Genomic DNA, 19,630 nt, shown 5'->3' on the forward strand with positions numbered 1-19,630 from the left:
CGCCTCGGTCTCCTCTGCTGGATTCAAAGTCGGGAAGCGACGCCTCCAGACACCTGCAGGCTGCAACGCTGTCACCGGCTGACTGACGAGGAAACAGATCGTCTGCAAAACTGTGCAAATCATTCACTTTCTAAATAGACGCAATTCTGGAAACTAGCAGTTGTCTTTAGCTGCTTCTCCGTGTCTGATGCTCAGCAGTGGCTGGATTTTCACAGCAGCATTAAAGTTGGAGGATTTTTCTCTTTCAGTAATTTGGCTTAAATTGAAAGTTAAAATCTTTATCCAAAGGATTTCACTTGTATTGATCACATAGTAAAAATAGGCTGACGAAGAAATTGAACAGTGAAGAGGCAAATGTCACAAGAAATGTATTTTTAGTGTAAAATGTATGTTAAAGATTTTTTTATTTATCTTGACATAAGAATATCCAAATTTCATTTACAATGTTCAGCCCAAAAAATGACCAAAACTGTAAATAATGACCCAAAACAACAGTATTTGTTTATTCTATAAAAATTAAACTGTTCGTGTTGTTGTTTTTAAATCAGCTAAAAATATAATTATTATAAAGAAACTCAAAGTTACAGCTTCCTCTTTCACAGGATTCCTTCTATATTTTTTCTGATACATTTATTTATTGTATATTTGGTGTTGATCACAGTTAAAATATGGTGATGAGGAAATGTAAGTTTTCTGTGAACACTGATGGAAAGTCAGTCAAACATGTTTCTGTATTCAGTATAAAAACAGAAATATTATTTCTGTGTGATTTATTCTTGTTTATTTCCACAATATGTATGAATATCTAAATTATTATATGTTAACCCTAAAAACAGATCAAAACCGTAATAATGACTCAATAAAACAACAAAACTTGTTTGTTTAACAACACAATCACACTGTTCAGTTGTTTCTAATCACAGAAAACGTCCATTATTTTACAGATATTTACATTTATTTCAACCTTTTTTTTCATTGTTATTGTTGCTTGTTAACATTTTTTCTGGGACACCTGCTACCTGATATAGAAACCTAACAGTTTATTCTATTATCCAATCAGTATTGATCACAGAGTTCAAATAGGTTTATGAGTACATTTAAAGTTTTCCATTAACACTAATGAGGCAAATGTCACAAGAAATGGCTTTTTTTGTTTGTTTGTTTTTAGAAAAACTTCTTAAAATAATCCTAAACACAGATTGAAACTGTTCTCAGTGCCCACATTGTATAATTAGTATTTGTTCTTTAATGTCACCTGGAAGAGGAGTGAATGTTCCTGGAGAGAATCAATAGAAGAATGAGGGGAAAATGAAGAAGACCAAAGAAAACTACAACCATCTTCCACTTTGCAAATATCTGTTATCTTCTGCATCGTGTCCGACACATGCAAGAGTCATTTCCAATTAAATTCTTACACCACAGAGTCCAACACTGCCAGTAACAACTTAAACTCCTGCAGCTACCCAATGTAAAATCACACATTTTCTAAAACACAGGACCTGGACTTTTAACTGATCATGGCCACATCAGCACTAATAAAAAAAACCTGAGCCGGTGATGTTTTTGCTCCTCCCTCATGCTGGAGAGCAAACAGCAGCTCCAGCAGCTGCTTCAGATCCGACAGCAGCCTGCAGATCCTCGGCGCTGATAGCTTCAATGGAGACCTCGCAGCAACTCTTACATTAGCTCCACGGCAGACGGAGCTCTGGGTCCTGATCCCTCTCAGATACCACAGCTTGGAACGGCACCATTTCTTCTCATACAAAGGAGCTTTGATGAATTTTACTCTGCATTTCCTACCGTTCCACTCAAACACATCTCCAGTATGATAATAAGATACAGAGAGACAGAACACAAGTCGGTCCATCCAGAGTTTCTGCTGATGAGACAGGAAACCAGGACAGGAAAGTGGTTTGTGGTGAAATGTGTTGATGTCCAGAGGACACACCCACAGACTCTGCTGGTTCTTCTCTAGTGTCACCTGCAGTCTGTGTTTTCACTTACTGGATAGATTATTGAAAAAATGGCTCACAGAAATACATGGTCTTTAGATTATGTGTCTCTCTTAAAATCGGTTAAAATAAGCTAATATTAGCATGCTAACACGTAGTAAATGGTACGCCTGCCACAATATCAACACATGAGCTTGACAACGTTAGCATTTAGCTCAAAGTACAGCATCTGTGTTCAAGTAATGATACTAATAATTAATAATTGATCAGATTTATACAGTACTTTCCTGGACACTCAGACACTTCACACTGTCAGTTATTCATTCACACACGTTCATCCTGGTGGTGGTAGCTACGACTGTAGCTACAGCTGCCCCGGGGCAGATTGACAGAGGCATGGCTGCCATCCTGCCCCTCCGACCACCACCTCAAACAATCCATTCATACACATCCACACCAGGCAGGTGGTGAAGTGTCTTGTCTAAGGACACAACGACCATGACACAGGTTAGAGGTGGAATCGAACCGCCGACCTTCCGACCATCGACCGACCCGCTCTACCAGCTGAGCCACAGCCGCCCAGTACAGATGCTCAAATGTCTTATCAGAGTCTCTTTCAGAACAAAATCAATTCATGTTATTGGAAAAGCCCAGTCGGGGCTTCATCTTCACAAAGTGTCTCAGACTGTCTTGACAATGCTTCACTTTGAACAGAGAAACAGTTCAAACAGAGAAACAGTTCAAACTCGTTTCACTTCTAAATCTAAATATATGTTGTGTCAGAACTGACATAGCCTCTCTGGGGAGGAAAGGCTTTATTCGTGTGACCCCGAGGACACTGCTCACCAGGAAAAATATGAAAACGGTAGAGTTCACATTATCAGTCCGGCTCCTGCAGCCTGTCAGACACCAATCTGATTCCTGTTCTTTGGGGACAGAAGTGCCCGAGGAGAGGATTGCTGCATGTAGTAATAGAAAAGTCAGAGGTTTCAGCCAACAAAGGAAGACCCATTTCTTCCAAAAAGTCAAAGACGTCTCCTGCCCTCAGGGCTTCTCCAGAGATCCTTCCACGACAAGCTGCTGCAGCGAATACATGGGAGTGACGAAAGAGAAAAGGGGCTCTGCAGCCAGGACAAGACATGAATCTCATCCACAGCCATGAGCAGAAAGCCGCCAGTAAGGAAACAAGAAGAAGCTGGCAACATGCAGCCACTTCAGACCAAGGAGGCTTTTTGTTGTCAAGACGCTTCGTTGTGAAGTGAAAACCTTTCCAGGATATACTGGTATATAGAGCAGATGAACAGATATGAAATGTGACGGCACTCTTTAGGTCTGTGTTATTAATTCACATTAAACTACACATCTGGTCACGACATGTACTCAGCCTGCAAGTATGAAAGTAGATAAGAATGTTATCACCACAAAGTGGAAAACTGTGAAAATAAACTGCAGGATATATATATAATAATAATGTGGGCTTTTTTCTTCTGCCAATTACCCTGCACTGCCTCTTTCATCAATTAAACTAATTAGGGAGCTGAACACAGTTTGGGAGCACGTGGACAGCCATGACTCAGTGATGGTGGTGGGAGGAAACACGGAACAGCCATTTATAGGGTGAATAAATAACAGCATGTGTGTTGGGCTCCAGGTGTTTTCCTCCAGCTGTGAGGAATCAGCCTGTCCTCTTCCTCATCCTCATCCTCGCTCCAGGTCACAGGAGGAGGTGATACGATAAAACCGCCAAGATGTTCACGTCTCCAAAATGTCTCCACTTTGGATCCGATCTGCTTTGTTCTGCCCAAAGTCCTGCTGTGACGCTGATTGTATATGTTTGTATTTCAATCACCACGGCGCTGATTGAAAAGGCCTTCACTTCTCTACAGAGTAAACAAGATCACATGTCCATCCATCACGTCTCACTCCAAGCTTTTATTCAGCTAAAACTGTGTTATTGTGATCAGCTGTCAGGAGCCAAATGCATCCTTATAGTTATTTTCTTATTAGAAATAATAAGTAGGATGGTTCAGCTTTTCTGGAACGGCTTGGACAGTCTGGGATATCCATTTGTTCTCTTTCTTTTCTTGAGCTGACATTTAGATGAGCAGATCGATGCCAGTCTCACTATTTGTTGGCTCGTTTCATAGCTACAGCCGCTGGCTAGCTTAGCTTAGCACAACAAGTAGAAACAAGGGGAAAGAACTGAGCTTTAATTTGAACAGTTTAATATGAACACCTTCTGATCTCCAAGCAGTTTGTTTGCTTGTTGCTGTCGTTGTATTTTCCGTCCTCCTCTTTCACTGCAATGTAAAGTACGGTCCCTCCAGGAAAACAACCACCAAGGACTGAAACATGTCTTCTGGACATTATAAGAAATTTGAGATGCCATGAATCATAATAAAAAATAAATTAATTAAAAAAGACGAGGGTTAATTTCTTTGAATATTTATATATTCTGTTGGCCTCCCGTTCAGCAGAACGTGTCGGAGGCAAAGACGAGCGCACAATCTTTGTTTTCTACAGATTCTGGGAAAGCAAACTGTTCTGTTTTGCTGTTTCTTGAAGAAAATGTTTAAATTAGACTTAATTTTGAATATTATTATTATTATTATTATTATTATTATTATTATTAATATTATTTAGAATAAATAATGATAAAATGTCAACACGTCACAGATGAGTAGTTCAAGGACTGTTGGAAAGTAAAAAATCTGACAATTCTTTTAGACTTTTCAGTTTCTTGTTCTTTAATCTTATTGTTTCTGATGGTACAGGGTTAGGGTAGCATGCCGCTGAAGGCCAGCGGTGACCTTCAGGATTTAGAGCATTAATCTGTTTTCAAAACCAACATTGTGAAGTTGTTGGTTTTTTTTAGACAACATCTTACCTTAAACTTTCATGATGTTCCTACAACAGCCAACAATCTAGACTTTGAATTCTGACTAAAGACTTTGGATTAAGTTTGTAAATTCAGCTGAGGACGTACTTTTTAAAAATTCTTTTGAAATTCCTTATTGCTTAATATTTACATTTAAATCATTTTTAATCTTTAATGTGTGATATATTTGTCGTTTTAGGAAAAAATTGACTGTTTTTCGGTCGACTTTATCAAACAGGTCTGTGAGGAATTGCTTCTAGTGTCGCTATAGGGGAAAGCAATCCATTTTTGTCTTGTTTTAGTTGTAGTCCGGATTGAAAAGCATCAAGACATGTAGTCAGATGCTTACAGAAACCCTTAAACTTGCTGACATGACTGTGAAATCCCAGTAGGACATGGAGGAGAAGGAGAGCAGCCGTCTGGCAGCAGGCGGACGTTGTTGAAGGAGACAGAAACCCTGTGACTCCTGCTGTACTCCTACAGATGTTTTATATTTAGCTTGTTGTACAGTGAGCTGTGGTTTCAGGTGAACCAGGTAATGAAGCTCTCCATCAGCTTCACTGCAGTCAGATGTGGGAGCCAAAAGGTCTCAGTTCTTGTCGTGGCTCTAAGATGTGGATGTTGAGACGATTCTATCACAGGAGAAGCTTTATTTTACCAAGAGGCAGTTCCTTGAAGGCCTTTTCTTTTTCTTTCTTCCATGTTGTGGTTGATGCTGTGCTTCGCTCTCTCAAGGAAAAGAGATTTGACACAATGTGAAGGAGAACTTTGCCGTTCGTTTTAAGTTTGGCAAACACGCACAAATGTCAGGAGACACTTTGAAGAGTCACCGTAAAGGGTTGGAGGGAATCTGCTGAGTCCACTGAAGGCTCTGACATCTTTGGTGTGAAGGTGACTGAGGACATCTGAAACCTTCCAGCTGTTCACCTCAGATCACAGCAACCTCCTGTAGCAGCCTCTGACTGTCTCCTAAAGCTGTCTGCTGTCTCAATGACTTTAACACCGACGGTCGTGCCTCGGCGGGTTTGTGATGCAATGATTCGTTTAATCATATATTTAAGGAAAAACATACTGAGACACTTCTTCAGAGAGGTGCTCCTACAGAAAACAAGCGTGAGAGTGATAAATCTAAAATTAATACAGTTTTGTACAATAATGTGGACGTCAAACTAAAAAGTAAATACAGCCTCTGTAACAAGTCTGTGGTCAAGAGTCACCATGAGGAACGTCAGCTGAACTTCAGACCTTCAACAATGGGCTCCTCTACGAAACAACTTCAACATCTGAAAAGGATGTGAACATTGAAAAGAAAAGATCTTCTGACTACACAGGAGCTGCAGGGGGTTTGTCTGATGGTGGAAACTTCTCACCAAGCAGCAAAAAGGCTCCACGCAAAGTCATGAGAAGGAAACTTCACGTGAACATCTGGACGAGCCTTGTTTTGAGCAGACACAGTTAAAGGTAAACCTGCTGGCCTCAACCACACAAAGTACATCTGAAGAAAAAACCACTTGTTCAGCATGAAGGAGGAATTCTGCTGCTTTGGGTTTCATGCAGCAGGAAGTCAGAGCAGAAACCTACAACTGCTCAGACCATCGCTGGAGGTCATTCCCCACAGGAGCCGCCATTAAGATGCTGGACTTTACAGCAGAAATAAACATGTTTACAGAGTGAGTCCCTCTATTGCTAATTTCAATATATGCTAATTAACAAGTATATGGGGCTTGATTGTTTTTTGTTTTCTCAACAATCTGCTTCAAGTTAAAATCCTTTAGTTTGGTTTTAAACCTGATGAACACATGTTTACTTTGAAACCACAGTATGCTCAGAACAGTCTTTAAAACATGGATTCAACTTATTTATCTATTTATTTATTTTTCAAGAAGTTCAAGATAGTTTAAGAAACAAAAGCAAATATTACATTAACATTGCAAATATGAGTTAGACAACCAGCTGCCTTTTGCTTGTTTGGGACATTTTGATCCTTTTACGAGATTTTATAAACATATTAAGAAACTTTTAAACCTGGAGTAAAAAGGTAGAGAGGTGAAGACTGAGTCGACCCAAAGCAGCCAGTTGGTCATTTATCCAGCACTTCTTCTCTCTTTATGTCTGTGAGGCTGCTCGTTGTACAAACAGCTTCTTGATCCTAATGAAGCTCTGCTGAGATGCACAGCAGCTTTATAAGACAAATCATTTCACCTTTCAAACTGCACAGCTTTTGAAGAGCAGATCAGATGTTAAGCTGCCCATTTATACTTTTAATGATCGCTATGTGCCAGAGTTTGCTGATGTAAAGGAGATTCAAGGAAAAAGGAAACAGACATTGTGCTCATAAAGCTCTCTGTCATGCGGCACACTGAAGCCATGAGTGTGACCTCCACAGCATCAGCATCAGCATCAGCATCAGCAGCAGATGCTTTTCCTCCACGTAGCATTTATGGCTTCTCTGTGGTGGAACTCTGAATGACAGCAAACAAAACGGAAAAAGAAATAGAACGAGACCTTGAGCCTGCTGCAGCTGAAAAAGGTAAAAGGAATGAAGGAGAACGGAAGTCTAAAGGACTTCAAATGCAAAGTACACGCAATGAAGTTTTTCTTTTGTTTTGTTTAATTTTACAAGAGTTTGTGTTTCTGTACAGATTGCTGTGCTTTCTTTGTTTTAACAGATAATTAGTAAAATCACTGAATAAACAGGCCAGTAATTAATAAACAGTAATAATGTCCACTCTTTAAAAATAATCTGTATTTTTATAAATGGTAAAAATAACATTTTGTTGTTTGCCACTATTTAATTATTTAAAAAAAAAAAGTAAATCTGCATGTTAAGGATTTAAAAAGCAACAGCACAAAATAACAGTTCAGTGTTTTATACATTTTTCCTGTTTTGTTAAATTACAGATAATATTGTGAAATCAGAAAAAGTATTCGTTTACACGTCATTATAAACTAATTAAAATAAAATAAGTATCCACTCATAAGAATCTGAATTTTTACGATGGACATTTTATTCTTTCTTTCACAAATATGACTGTAGAATTAATGTTTGGGGGTTTTGGGGGGTATTTAAATCTGCTTAAAACATCATTATTTTACAGATATAACCCTTTGTAGGGTTTGAATGTGACAATATTCACGCATGTTGTAACAAAACTTTCTGGCAGATTTCTGCATGAAGACGACTCTGTGCTTTATGTGATGAGACTGAAGGAAAGAAGACGGCCTACAGAGTCCTCCTGTTGCATCCTGGGTAATATCTGCTCAGTGTGACGGCCAGTTCACCTTTTTTGTGGTGTATGAGAAACTAAACGTTTTCTTGATGGTAGATGGCAAAAGAAACAGACGATTTGTATCTCAGTGACACATTTCCTGTTTCCATTAGCCGAAGCCTTACGATGGAAACAGAGACAAAAGGCAACGTGCTGCAGAGGACGTTGTTCCAGAGACGGAGAAAACAGGAGCAGCAACTCTCACACTTTAACTTAGAAATGCATTCGTTCCTCATCCTGACTTCACACCAGACGTCAGGAAAATGGCATTTTGAGTCACACCTACGTATTCAAACATGTCGATAGTGGAACTGTGAAGCGCTGCACATTTGTATGGTTTGAGTGGCTGCCAATGACTTTGACTTGACGGAGGGATCTCATGCTGACACGTCTGTCAGATTCAGTGTGGAACGATATTCGTAGGAATAAATGCGTTATTCAAAATGCAAAACACTTGAGTTCCACCTCCGTCCATTCCACTGTGATGATCTTGTTATAAGAGGGCGATTTGCTGTGTGAAAGCAGCAGCTATCATCGTCCTGTGTGCAAAGTGACATCTGTATTTGGGAAAACACCAAATATTCTGTATTTAATATATATATCTGTATTTATTTTTTGAATGCTTTAAATTAGTTTTAAAGCTTTACTTAAACAACTTTAAAACCAATGATAAGTAAATAAAACTGATCATCTCATTATGAAGCAGTTTTCTGCAGCGAGGCCACGAGGTCGTCCTCAGATGTGTTCATACCCTCTCATTAAAGAAGGAAAACAGCTTCTGTCACTGAAATAAGTTGAGATTGACAAAAGTAATAGTAAATAATAAAATAATGATAGACTGGCTACCTGTCCAGGTGAGCCTGCCTTCACCCTGAGTCAGCTGGGATAGACTCCGCCCCCCGTGACCCTGGTGAGGGTTAAGGTGTAGAGATGATGGATGGATGGATGGGTATTTGAGCGACTATCGTGAACTTTGTCTTTTCTTTAAGATTGGATAATATGTTTTTGTTTTAATATTAATAGCATCGTTATTTTTATTGGTAAGGACATGGCTCTAATGCAACCAGCTGTTACTTGTCATTAGCAACAGCCAATGAGAACCAGAAAAGCTGCTGACGGTTTAATAAGCACCGTAGTTTAGTTACACAGGAAAAAACCCAATAATAATAATAATAATAAAGTGATGTCGCTAAAACGTATTCTGCTGACGATGCTGTGCTACAGATATTGCTAAAACGCTAGCTGTGCATTTAAAACTATGTCAACACTGTAACATCGTTCTAAAGTCTGATTAGCTTGAACTGACTGACTGTCTCTCCACAAGACCAACAACAGATTACCCTGAAACAGAGACACAAACCTGAGTGGGCAATAAAACTGATAGAAAAATAATAGTTAAGAAAAGATTAACAAAACAGTGAAGAACAGCAGATGTAAGTGCAGGAGACAAACTGTAACTGATCTGAGTCGATGGATCTCACAGCAAACAGGAGCAGAGTCACAAAACACACCTCAACATGATGCACATCCCCACGTTGGAACACTGCTCCCACACTACAAAGACTGCTCAGGAACAGCTTGAGGAACACAACCAAGAGCCCACAGCATCTCTAAACTCCCAACATTCAAATCTCATCAACCCCAAGAATCCAAATAGCCCGACTCCAGACACCGAGAGGCCCAGTGTCCGGCAGGTCCAAGCTGCTTTGGCTGCACAAGAGGAACCGACACAATGCGTGGCAGGTGGTTGTAATGTTGTGCTAGAACAGCTGCATGTAGGGAGAAGAAGTGCCTCACTGCACAATCCTCTACAAAACTGGACATTTTCAGTGTGGTAGGTTGATGCTCGGACGTTTGTTGTAGTGAAGAAAACACGCAGGTCAATAAGAAGACAAAGCTGCCTGATCTCAGCTGCCCACTCTTTTGCATCCTACATCCAGTGCAGCGATATCCCAGCGTGATCATTGAACTGGTTCAAATGACCAAACCTCGTTAAGCACAACTGTAGCACTGTGACAACAAGGCACCATAGAAACATCATGGTTGCACTTTAAGTGACACAAGTCTGATATTTGGCTGTTTTCTGAACCTGCAAATATTAAATAAAAAACCTTCTTCTGTGTCATGGTGTCTCTTTGAACTCACTCTGTGTCGGTGATGACGTAGCCGAAGACGTCATCGTCGGCCTTCTTCCTGCCGGCTTTCACGTCCAGCTGGAGCTCGGGGACGTGCATCGTGTTCTTGTGCGGCTCATCGTACACGAGCGAAGCCGGAGGGGGCGGAACCTCCTTGATCCAGCCCTCCACCTCAGACACCTCCTCCACGGACTGGGTGGCGTCCTTCTTCTGCACCGTCACTCCGGCCTCGCTGGTCCGACTCTGGACATTCTCCAGGCCGACCGGCTGGCCTCTGGGCGTCTCCATGGCGACATCGTAGCGGTTTCTGGCTGGTGGAGGGCCAGTGAAGGGAGTTTTGTCGAGGTAGGCGAGGAGTTTGGTCAAGAGGCTCCCGCTCTCGGCCTGGAAAAAAGAGGGAGTCACCAAAACTCTCAAAGAGGAGGATTTTCTTTTAAATGCAAGAAGCTCAAACAAAAAATAAAAGGAAAAAAGTCTGACTGCTGAGGTTGATTTAAAGACGTTAAAGTGTCTCTTCACAGATGTTTTTATTTATTCATTGTTTATATTGACATCTTTTCATTGCACCCTTTTTATTTAGTTACATTATAACACTGAGTCTGACAATTTCACAGAATTTTATACATAAACTCAAAGTACCTGAAACAAAACCATATATCTATATATATATATATATGTGTGTGTGTGTGTGTTTTGTTTTTATTTTTTTTTCATGGGTTGAGTTCACTTTCTTTCTTTCTTCTCATTTTCTCATTTTTAATGTTTTCCTTGATTTTCTTTGTTTAGGAATTTATTGCATATTTTGTACCGGTTCTCTTGGTTTGTTTTTTTGTTTTTTAACTCAAAATGAGGCCAAAATCTGCTGGAAAAACAAACCAAATCTGAGCATAAAGGTTTCATTGAAATCACCTTATTCTGCAGGTATCTGTCTAAACACTGGCTGCAGTTCAACCGGTAACTCCAGTTCAACCAGTAACTCCAGTTCAACCAGTAACTCCAGTTCAACCAGTAACTCCAGTTCAACCAGTAACTCCAGTTCAACCGGTAACTCCAGGAACTTTGTCTTGTGACTGTAAACGCTTACGCAATATATTTATTTTGTTTACAGAATCTGGTCACTGCAAATTGTTTATTTTGGTGATTTGTTTTAATCAGACATAGCATTAAGTGATTTTATCAAAAACTACCAATAAATCGACGTCACACTGGATTAGTTTGAACACTGTTTGAAAGTTGGAAATTCCACGATTCTTCCCATTTCTACAGTTTCTGGCTCCGATATATGGTGATATGGTGTAACTGTGGCCACATTCCTTTTAAAGCTCCCAGTGGGTTCTGGGGTTTCTAGAGAAATTCTGTTTTAAATGGTCAGCTGACAACATTTCCAGGTAAGGCCTCAATTTTATTAAAAAAAGGAGAAAATAATGATCATAATATGTGATTAAATCTGGCAACTGTCTTAACAGCAAATAAAGTTTTAAAAATAAATAAATAGATTACTTGTACAAAAGTCCCAAAACTAGACGTGATTTTCTTCCTTTAAAACCTTTTTAGTTTAAATTCTCTGGACATTTGCTTCACCTTCATCAAGTGGCTGATGTCAAACATACTTTAAAGCTCTTTAGAAAGCTGCAGGCAGGAAGGTTCACGTCCTTCCTCATGCTGAATATTACATAATTGCTGATAATGTCAACCCTCGCTCTGACATTTAAGTTCTCTCTTTTCTACCACCAGACTGAATGCTTACCTTGTCCTCCACATTCTGCTCTTCTGTGTCCGAGTGGCGCTCTGTGGGGGAAACACAGGAAATGCATTCACACAGGCTTCTGTTGGCTTTTTACGTTGACCAGAGAGAATTAATTGAATGAGAGAAAAAGAAGTGTTTGCGTTAATGAAACAGCGCTGATGTAAAAACCCGCCACACCTAAAAGATGATTTTATGAATTTCAAGGGTGGTTTTTTTTTCATTCTTTGATATTAGATTTGAATTTGTGACTGTGGAAAAAAAAATGTTCACAGATGCTAAAAAAAACACTAGAAAATGCTTGTGTACAATATTAGCTGGTTCGTAAAGAAGCCGAGCCATAACGCTGTAATTCATTTGTTGCAGCTCTTCTAAGTTATCTGTTTATCTGTTGGGCTCTTTTACTCATTGTGTAAACATGTTTAGTCTGAGTGGCCTCAGCGGACAGAGAACCACGAACGCCGGCTGTGTTTATGCTCTGCACTGAGCACAAGGCGCTTATTTATTTCCACATTGATTTTTATGTTGCACTTACAGCCAGTAGAGAGCTTCTCTTTTGTTTCTATCCAGCCTACACGGTTATGTATGTGCTATAGACTCGCTTTCCAGCGTTTGCTCGATACTTTAATTATGTAAAAACACAAAATGAATCACTATAAAATTACCTTGAAGTGCTGCCAGTGCCTCAGCGGTGCTCTCCAGCGACTTCAGAGTGGGAGCGCTCGCCAGCTTCTCCTCTTCCTCCCCCTCCTCTTCCTCGTCTTCTTCCCCCGGTTCTCCCTCCAGGTCTCTTGGTCCGGGTCCCCGAGCCCGAGTCCGGCCCTGGTCCTGGTCCACCACCTGCAGGGCGTCCGCTATCAGGCTGGACAGCTGGTCCAAGTCCTGCGGCGTCAGGTTGTCCACGTCCACGTGCTGCCTGCCGACGTTCTTCAGCACGTTCTCGATGAACCTCTCTGGAGGTGAAACAAGCAGATCAGACAGCTGAACCAAAACCTGATCAAGATGTGGCTAAAACACCCTGAAAGTTCACAGCTCAGGAACTTCACCACAGGTTCAATCTGTTTGTGCATTTATGAAGCTTTGAATGTTTGTGTGTGACTGATGAAGATATCTGTGCAGGTGGAGACGCTTTAACTGTTTTCTGATGACATCCATCTTGCTGACAGCACGTACCGTCCACAGATGTGAGCGGGTCCTTGACTGAAGCCCCCTGAGTTCTTCCCATCTTCAGAAGCCTGGATTTTGAGGTCTCTTTTTTGAGCCCAGAATTTTCTATTCCGTTGCCGTAGAAGGGCCTGAGGCGCAAAGAGAGGGTCTCCTCCTGGGCGGGACTCGGCCCACCGCTGTGCAGGGACAGATGCCCGGAGAGATGCTGCCTCAGGGCGCTGAGGAGAAGGTCACCCTCCGCCCGCATGGCGAGGAGCTGGTCGGCTGGAGGTCTCTGCTTCTGCAGAGGCTGGAGGGATGAAACAGAAGAGAAGCCGGAGGGAGGCGACTTCTGAGCCAAAGTCTTGGCCTTGGAGCGATAGAAATCTGAAAGGATGCCGGACTGGAAACGGTCACTCTGCACGACACAAACAGAAATATTCACATAGATGTTATTTATGAGAAAATAGTGGAGCTATTCTGGACCTACACTGTAAAAAAAGTAAGGGTGTTAGAAAGAAATATATTAAAAGACAGTGAAAATAACAGCAAATATCTGTGCTACAAGTATAATAATAATAATGATTCTCATAGAGGTATTATATCACCAGATAAGGTTAAGCCGATGATTCTGAACATTATGTTGGATTTAAGATGATTTTAGTGGTTTCCAGTAAAGTTCAAGAGCAAATGAGGACAGTGTCCCTAAAACAGCTCACGTGTGGTCACATGAGGCCACAGTCTGCAGGATGCTGGCAGGATGAACTCATTGCTAAAGCAGGTGATGGTTCCTCTGTTTACCAGCATGTATCCTGTGACTACCAGACTGTGCTCTGTGCTATTACCAAATACATGAATCAGATGCTAAAGGTACCACATATGTGGGCTAAACAGGAAGTGCCTCACAAAACGTGTGTGTAATCAAGTGTATGTGCTGAAGATAAAAACTGTGTGTAGCAGCAAACGTGTGGCGGAGGAGAGTCGAATACACGATAAAGAGGCCCGACAAAGAGACTTCAGACAGAGTTGGTGGAGATTGCTCCTGGAGGCTGCTCATGATGGAGATGGCGGAGTTCTCCACAGGACATGGTTGGAGCTGAACACTCCTCCACCGACTGAAGAAGTCCTGATGGGTCTGCAGATTCTACTCAAGAGGAGCAGCAGAACCCTGTTCTGTGTTCTGCATGAAGAAGTGTTCTCTTCCTTCCCCAAATGGATGCAAAAGAACTGCAGATCTGATCGGAGTCGGGACTTCTCATCTCCCCCTGAGACAGGAGGGTTTTGTCCGGGGATCAGGACTCTGGACTGGGTTGCTGCATCACTGGAAGAGGACTCCTCCAGGCTCAGGTCTGAGCAGGGCTGAGTTAATCAGCTATGGTCAGGCTGTCCGACTCTCCTTCTCCCCAAATTACTTATTAGGCTACTATTTTAGAAAAGCTCAGTTCTATAATTTTATCTCAAATCAATTGATTGAATCATATTTTGGAATATTTTGAGTGAATAATCGAGAGCTGGAGCTGTGCCCCTGCTAAAGTTTTGTAATAAATATCTGATCCTGCATTTAATGTTTATTTGGTTTGAAAATTCATTAAGTCATTTACAAGTATAAGTGATGTTAGCGGAAAGCTAGTCAGCTGTGTGCGTAAGATCTTTATAGTGGTTCTTAAAGGTTATTCTAAGTCAAAAGAGAAATAGTATTTTTAATATTATATTATTAATATTATTTCTAAATCTGACCCAGCGACTGACCAAGTGCTGATCCGTTAGAGGAGAGCTGCCACTAACAGGGTTCGGGTTTAGGGTTAGGGTGTCTGGTAGAGTAATCTGATTACTGAGGCCACTTAGTTCAGTCGACTATTAGAGGAAGCAAGGCAGACGTCTGGATTAAGGCAGTCAGAAGCTGGGCGAGGTTCCTCCACACCAGCTTAAGAAGTTCTACAGAATCCTATTAGGTCACGGGCCTGTAGGCAGTTAGAACCTAGTCTAGAAACAGAGAGCTGGACCAGTAGCCCTGTACGGGGGTATATAGGCGCGGATCAATAGCACCCAACGCCTGTAGAAAAATAAAAAAAGATTTTTTGCTGCTTTAAATACAGTAATTTTAGTCAATCACATAAGTACAAGTTAAGATTTAAATAAAGCTGACATTTAAGCTAAGTTAAGATATTTGTTAATTTAGGGTCAAATTTAAAAAACGTTTCCAGTTAAGTTAAATTTAGATTTAAGTTCAGTGACGTACGTTGTACAGTTGTGTGATTATGACTTCCTGATTCAGGTATTTTCTTTATACATTTGATATATTTAAATGAAGCAGATGAACCAAATGAGGAAATGCTAATTATTAATTCTTAGAACATATTATTACACGGGGTTACAAAAAATATGTTTTTGAAGGCGTCGAGGATTTTTTAACTGATTTAGGACATTTTTTCAACGCTGCATCCAAACATGACGTCTGCTTTTCTGTCAGGTCACGTTTTTATTCCAACTCAGTTAAAAAAAAATAAAGATTTTGCCACTAAATCGATCACATTTTTTGACATCCACGATCGATTTATTTTAGTGTTTCTCATATGAAATCGGATTTCAAAGGGAAAATGTCATGCTCCATGCAGCTCTTGCACACCATGTGAGGCGCCCATGTTTTATCCTGATCACCAAGCTTCAGGCCAAAATAAGCATGAAAAGTGCATTTTACCACGTTGGTGACCAGGTATGTGTTTGGAACAAGACTGTATTTACCACAGATGTAGCAGAAGAAATCCAGATTATTTCTATCAGCCCTTCTGGCTGAAGCCGTTTGTTTTCAATATAAGTATTGAGGCAAAGAACACTAAATATGCAACAATATTGAAGCAGAGAAAACCATCATAAACTACAACTAAAACAAGCAGGGGTCCTCGGACCCTAGTTATGATCACAGCATCCGGTGGTGTTCACTCAGATGTTCACCTTGATAAAATCACGTGACTCTAAAGTGTTGTTCATAAACCAGGAGGTAAACTTTCTATCTAAATTTTATTTACCTGCAAATATTTACAGTATCAGCTTGTAAAGGTTTCAGAGGTTTTTCATTTCAGGAAATGGATTTTGTACGATACAGAGCATAGATACCTGCACGTACACTAAAATGTAGTGCATGTGGTGACAAATCAAAATTTGGACCTCATTGAGCAAAACCAGTTTAATATTTGGCTTCAGCACATTGCAGCTGTCCACAATCAGCTGGGTGTAGACCAGTGATGTTATTCTCATTAGTCTCATTAGACTGTCAGCAGACTGTCCATGTACTAACCACGTGTGCTGAAAATGGTGAATTTCTGTATCACAATCATTTTATTCCAGATGTCTCATTTAAAACTGGCAAATATACATAATGAGCAGATTTAGTGAGATTCTAGAAATCCAGAGACTTTTAGGCTGAACTGTAGGCAGTGGTCAGCAAATAGGAGACAACTGTTCAGATGATCAAAATGTAAATAGTAATAAATCTATATAATAGTAGAATATAATAATAGTATAATAGCATGTAGAGGCAGTAACTGGTCACCGCTGTGGGCTTTGTTTTGTTTTTTTTGGTAATTTTTTATTATTTTATAATTTGTCGTTTTAAATGAGTCACACTGTTAGAAGTTCTCTCTCCTTCTAGCTGGTTGGTGGTTTTTCCACAGAGGACTTTGCATTGAGGTAAAAAATGGGCCCACAGTGAATAAAACCCCAACAGGAGAAGCTTTTCCGTCACTCCCACATCAGGACTCCTCTGTTCCAGCTACAGTCAGAGCTGCTGCCTTTTACTTTAGTTTGGGTTTGAAGTTTAGTTGCTTTCTGTCAGAATTTACTTAACAAATTTGATTTAATTTCTTTAACAGATTTACCCACAGACCCTGTTTATTTTATGTTATTTATATTGTTTAGTTATTTATGACATAGTCAGTAATATAATAAACAAGGAGGCTGTTTGTTGTGTTTTGTTGTGATTGGAGTTGCAGGTAAAAGTTACAACAAACGTGTCGCTGAATCCCAGATTCCTCCAGTTCTATATGCACCAGAACAAACATTTAAGTGGATTTGGAGAAAACAATCTGCCAAATGAATTTTAAAAGCAGTGTTTAAGCATTATTTAAACGTAATTCTGTGTTGCTGAGGCATCCTGGAACCATGAACCGCTCCCCACCTCCCTAATGATGGCACAAGTTGCCCCCAAACAATACAACAAAAAAGCAGGTGTCATGCAGAATTGGGCTTCATGCAGCTGCTGGAATCCAGACAAATGTCCCACCTGCTCTGCATCCATTTAAAACTGAAACAATGGCCTAAAATAATGAGCAGAGACGTGTGTGTGCAGGCCAGGAGTGACTGTACGAGCATGTGGCCTGAATGCAAATGATCAAAATGCAAAAGCAACCTGCCTTTGCTCTTCTTCTTTCCTGCACTACATCTATTTTGTCTTTACCAAATGAGATTTTAATCACCCAGTATACTATAGAAAGACTTTTATTACACACTGTTTAAAATGAAGCTAAACAAAAGAATCAAAGACGGCTTTACACAAAACAGCTGAAATCCACAGAGACAACATCAAAGCAGCTGTATTATGAGTTTAAAACTAGAATTTGGTTCTTCCTCTGAACTCAACCAGAGCATCTGGATGCAAGAATCAACACTTTGCCTTCATATAAAAGACTTCATATGAACAAAAAGATCAGTGACGTGGTAAAAAGAGAGGGAAAAAACCAAGTTATTAATCCATTTATGCAATCATATTAACGGATCCATCAGCTCCAACAAAAGCAGATTGTCACTGCCGGCTCCATTAACGCCCACCTAAGTGCACAGAAATGGCACAAGCCTGAGTAACGGTAAAATTATCATGACAATACCGGCATAAGCGGCTCCTCGTCATACTTCTTTATGATTTGTATGTGCGAGGCCCCTTCTGGTATTTGTCCCTGCCGGTATCTTTGTTCGTCACTCGGTCGATGCGGTTTCCACCACTCCAGCCCTGCAGGGCCCCTTCAGTGCCTCCTGCTCCTGCTGCCCCCCGTTTCCACCAAACAGGTGAACCTGCAGAGAAAAGGCCACGAGCCTCCGAGCGACGCCTGCAGGCTCCACGCGATCGTACTCGCCGGGTCGTCACTTTAATCCCCCCGCCCCTCCAGCAGGAAGGAGGCCTCGGCGGGCTCGACGGAGGGACGCAGTCACGTCGTGAGTTATTAATTAGAGCGCTGAACTGCTGAACTCGCGGCTGGTATTATTTCACTCCCAACAGTCAAGCTGGGCGAAGCCATCAGTTAGGAAGGAGAAGCGAGAGCGCAGTGACAGCGAAGGATGACACTGTGTGTGTGTGTGTGTGTGTGTGTGTGTGTGTGTGTGTGTGTGTGTGTGTGTGTGTGTGTGTGTCTTTCTTTTTGTGTGTTTTTTTAAACCGGGGCAGGTGGCTGTGAGCCGAGGTTGGGGCTGCACGCAGACGTTGGGAGTAAAAACAAATGCACCACCTGCTCCTCCTTTTGAAATGTGACACAGGGAGCAACAGGAGTTTATGGAAGATATTCAGTCATTTGGGTTACATGGCTTTAAAGTTAGGGTTAGGGTTAGCAGCAGGAAAACATGCTAGCCATAATTAAACATTATTATTGTGTATCATGGCAGCAGCCTACAAAGAATACTGCACAGTTTACTGTAAATAAAATAAGTCGTTTTGTTAATAAAATAAGATTGGAATGTTTATTTTTTGCAAATCCACTGAACTAATCACCTGAAAACGTAAGGTCCTTTAGTGGAATCAAAACTCTTGTCCAACTACAGGTGTGCAGTATGATTTACATTTTTTTTAAAAAGTGGAGATAAAGTTCAATTATGTTGTCAAAAGCCCACGAGCTGCTGGTTTGGCTTTGGTTTTTGGTTCAACATATAGAAGAGAACAAAAAATGTGAAGTCTGGTGTTTAATTTTAGTGGACATTCAGGCTATAGACCCAAAACTGGACTGTCGGCTGGTGAGATATATAATTTGCTAAATACTTTTACAAACAAAACAAAAATATTTACGAGTGGTGATGGCAGAAAAAACATACAATTCTACTTATTGTTTGACAAACGTGCACAATGATGAAGCTTTCAGAAAAGGAGCCGCTTGACAATGATAAGTGAAAAAGTGACAAGAGTCGGTTCCCATAAATGCACATCAGGAATATGAGAAAAATGAGGAATATGGTTAAAACTTACTAGAAAAAGTAGAATTATGGTCGTATTGGACATTTAAAAAAAATAAACAATGGGTTAACTATGAACTTAAAAATGTATGAAAATGTATCACAATAAAATGCTTCACTTCAGTCCATATTGCTAATTATTTAATTTGATGATCGTTGATTTTTAACAGTTAAGCAGAAAAATGTTTACTTTGAATTGAATCATTTTCACCTATTTATCAGGGTACATGGGTAATAATTTTAATTAAGGATGATAATTCTTAATTAATTCATTGCTGTTGATACTTTAATCAATT

General features: G+C 40.4%; 1 protein-coding gene across 1 annotated transcript in view; it reads right to left on the reverse strand.

The window, feature by feature from the left end:
- Nucleotides 1-19,630, reverse strand: part of LOC103364081 (receptor-type tyrosine-protein phosphatase N2-like) — a 200,532-nt gene that overhangs the window by 164,732 nt on the left and 16,170 nt on the right. Inside the window, exons 5-8 of the mRNA XM_008291088.1 lie at nt 13,152-13,542; nt 12,644-12,931; nt 11,982-12,022; nt 10,245-10,618 (exon numbers count right to left, since the gene is read on the reverse strand). Coding sequence (XP_008289310.1) covers nt 10,245-10,618; nt 11,982-12,022; nt 12,644-12,931; nt 13,152-13,542 — 1,094 coding nt within the window. The remainder of the gene's footprint in view (nt 1-10,244; nt 10,619-11,981; nt 12,023-12,643; nt 12,932-13,151; nt 13,543-19,630) is intronic.

Source organism: Stegastes partitus, unplaced genomic scaffold (genome assembly GCF_000690725.1).
Source record: "Stegastes partitus isolate 25-593 unplaced genomic scaffold, Stegastes_partitus-1.0.2 Scaffold715, whole genome shotgun sequence".
In the NCBI taxonomy this organism is placed as follows: domain Eukaryota; kingdom Metazoa; phylum Chordata; class Actinopteri; family Pomacentridae; genus Stegastes; species Stegastes partitus.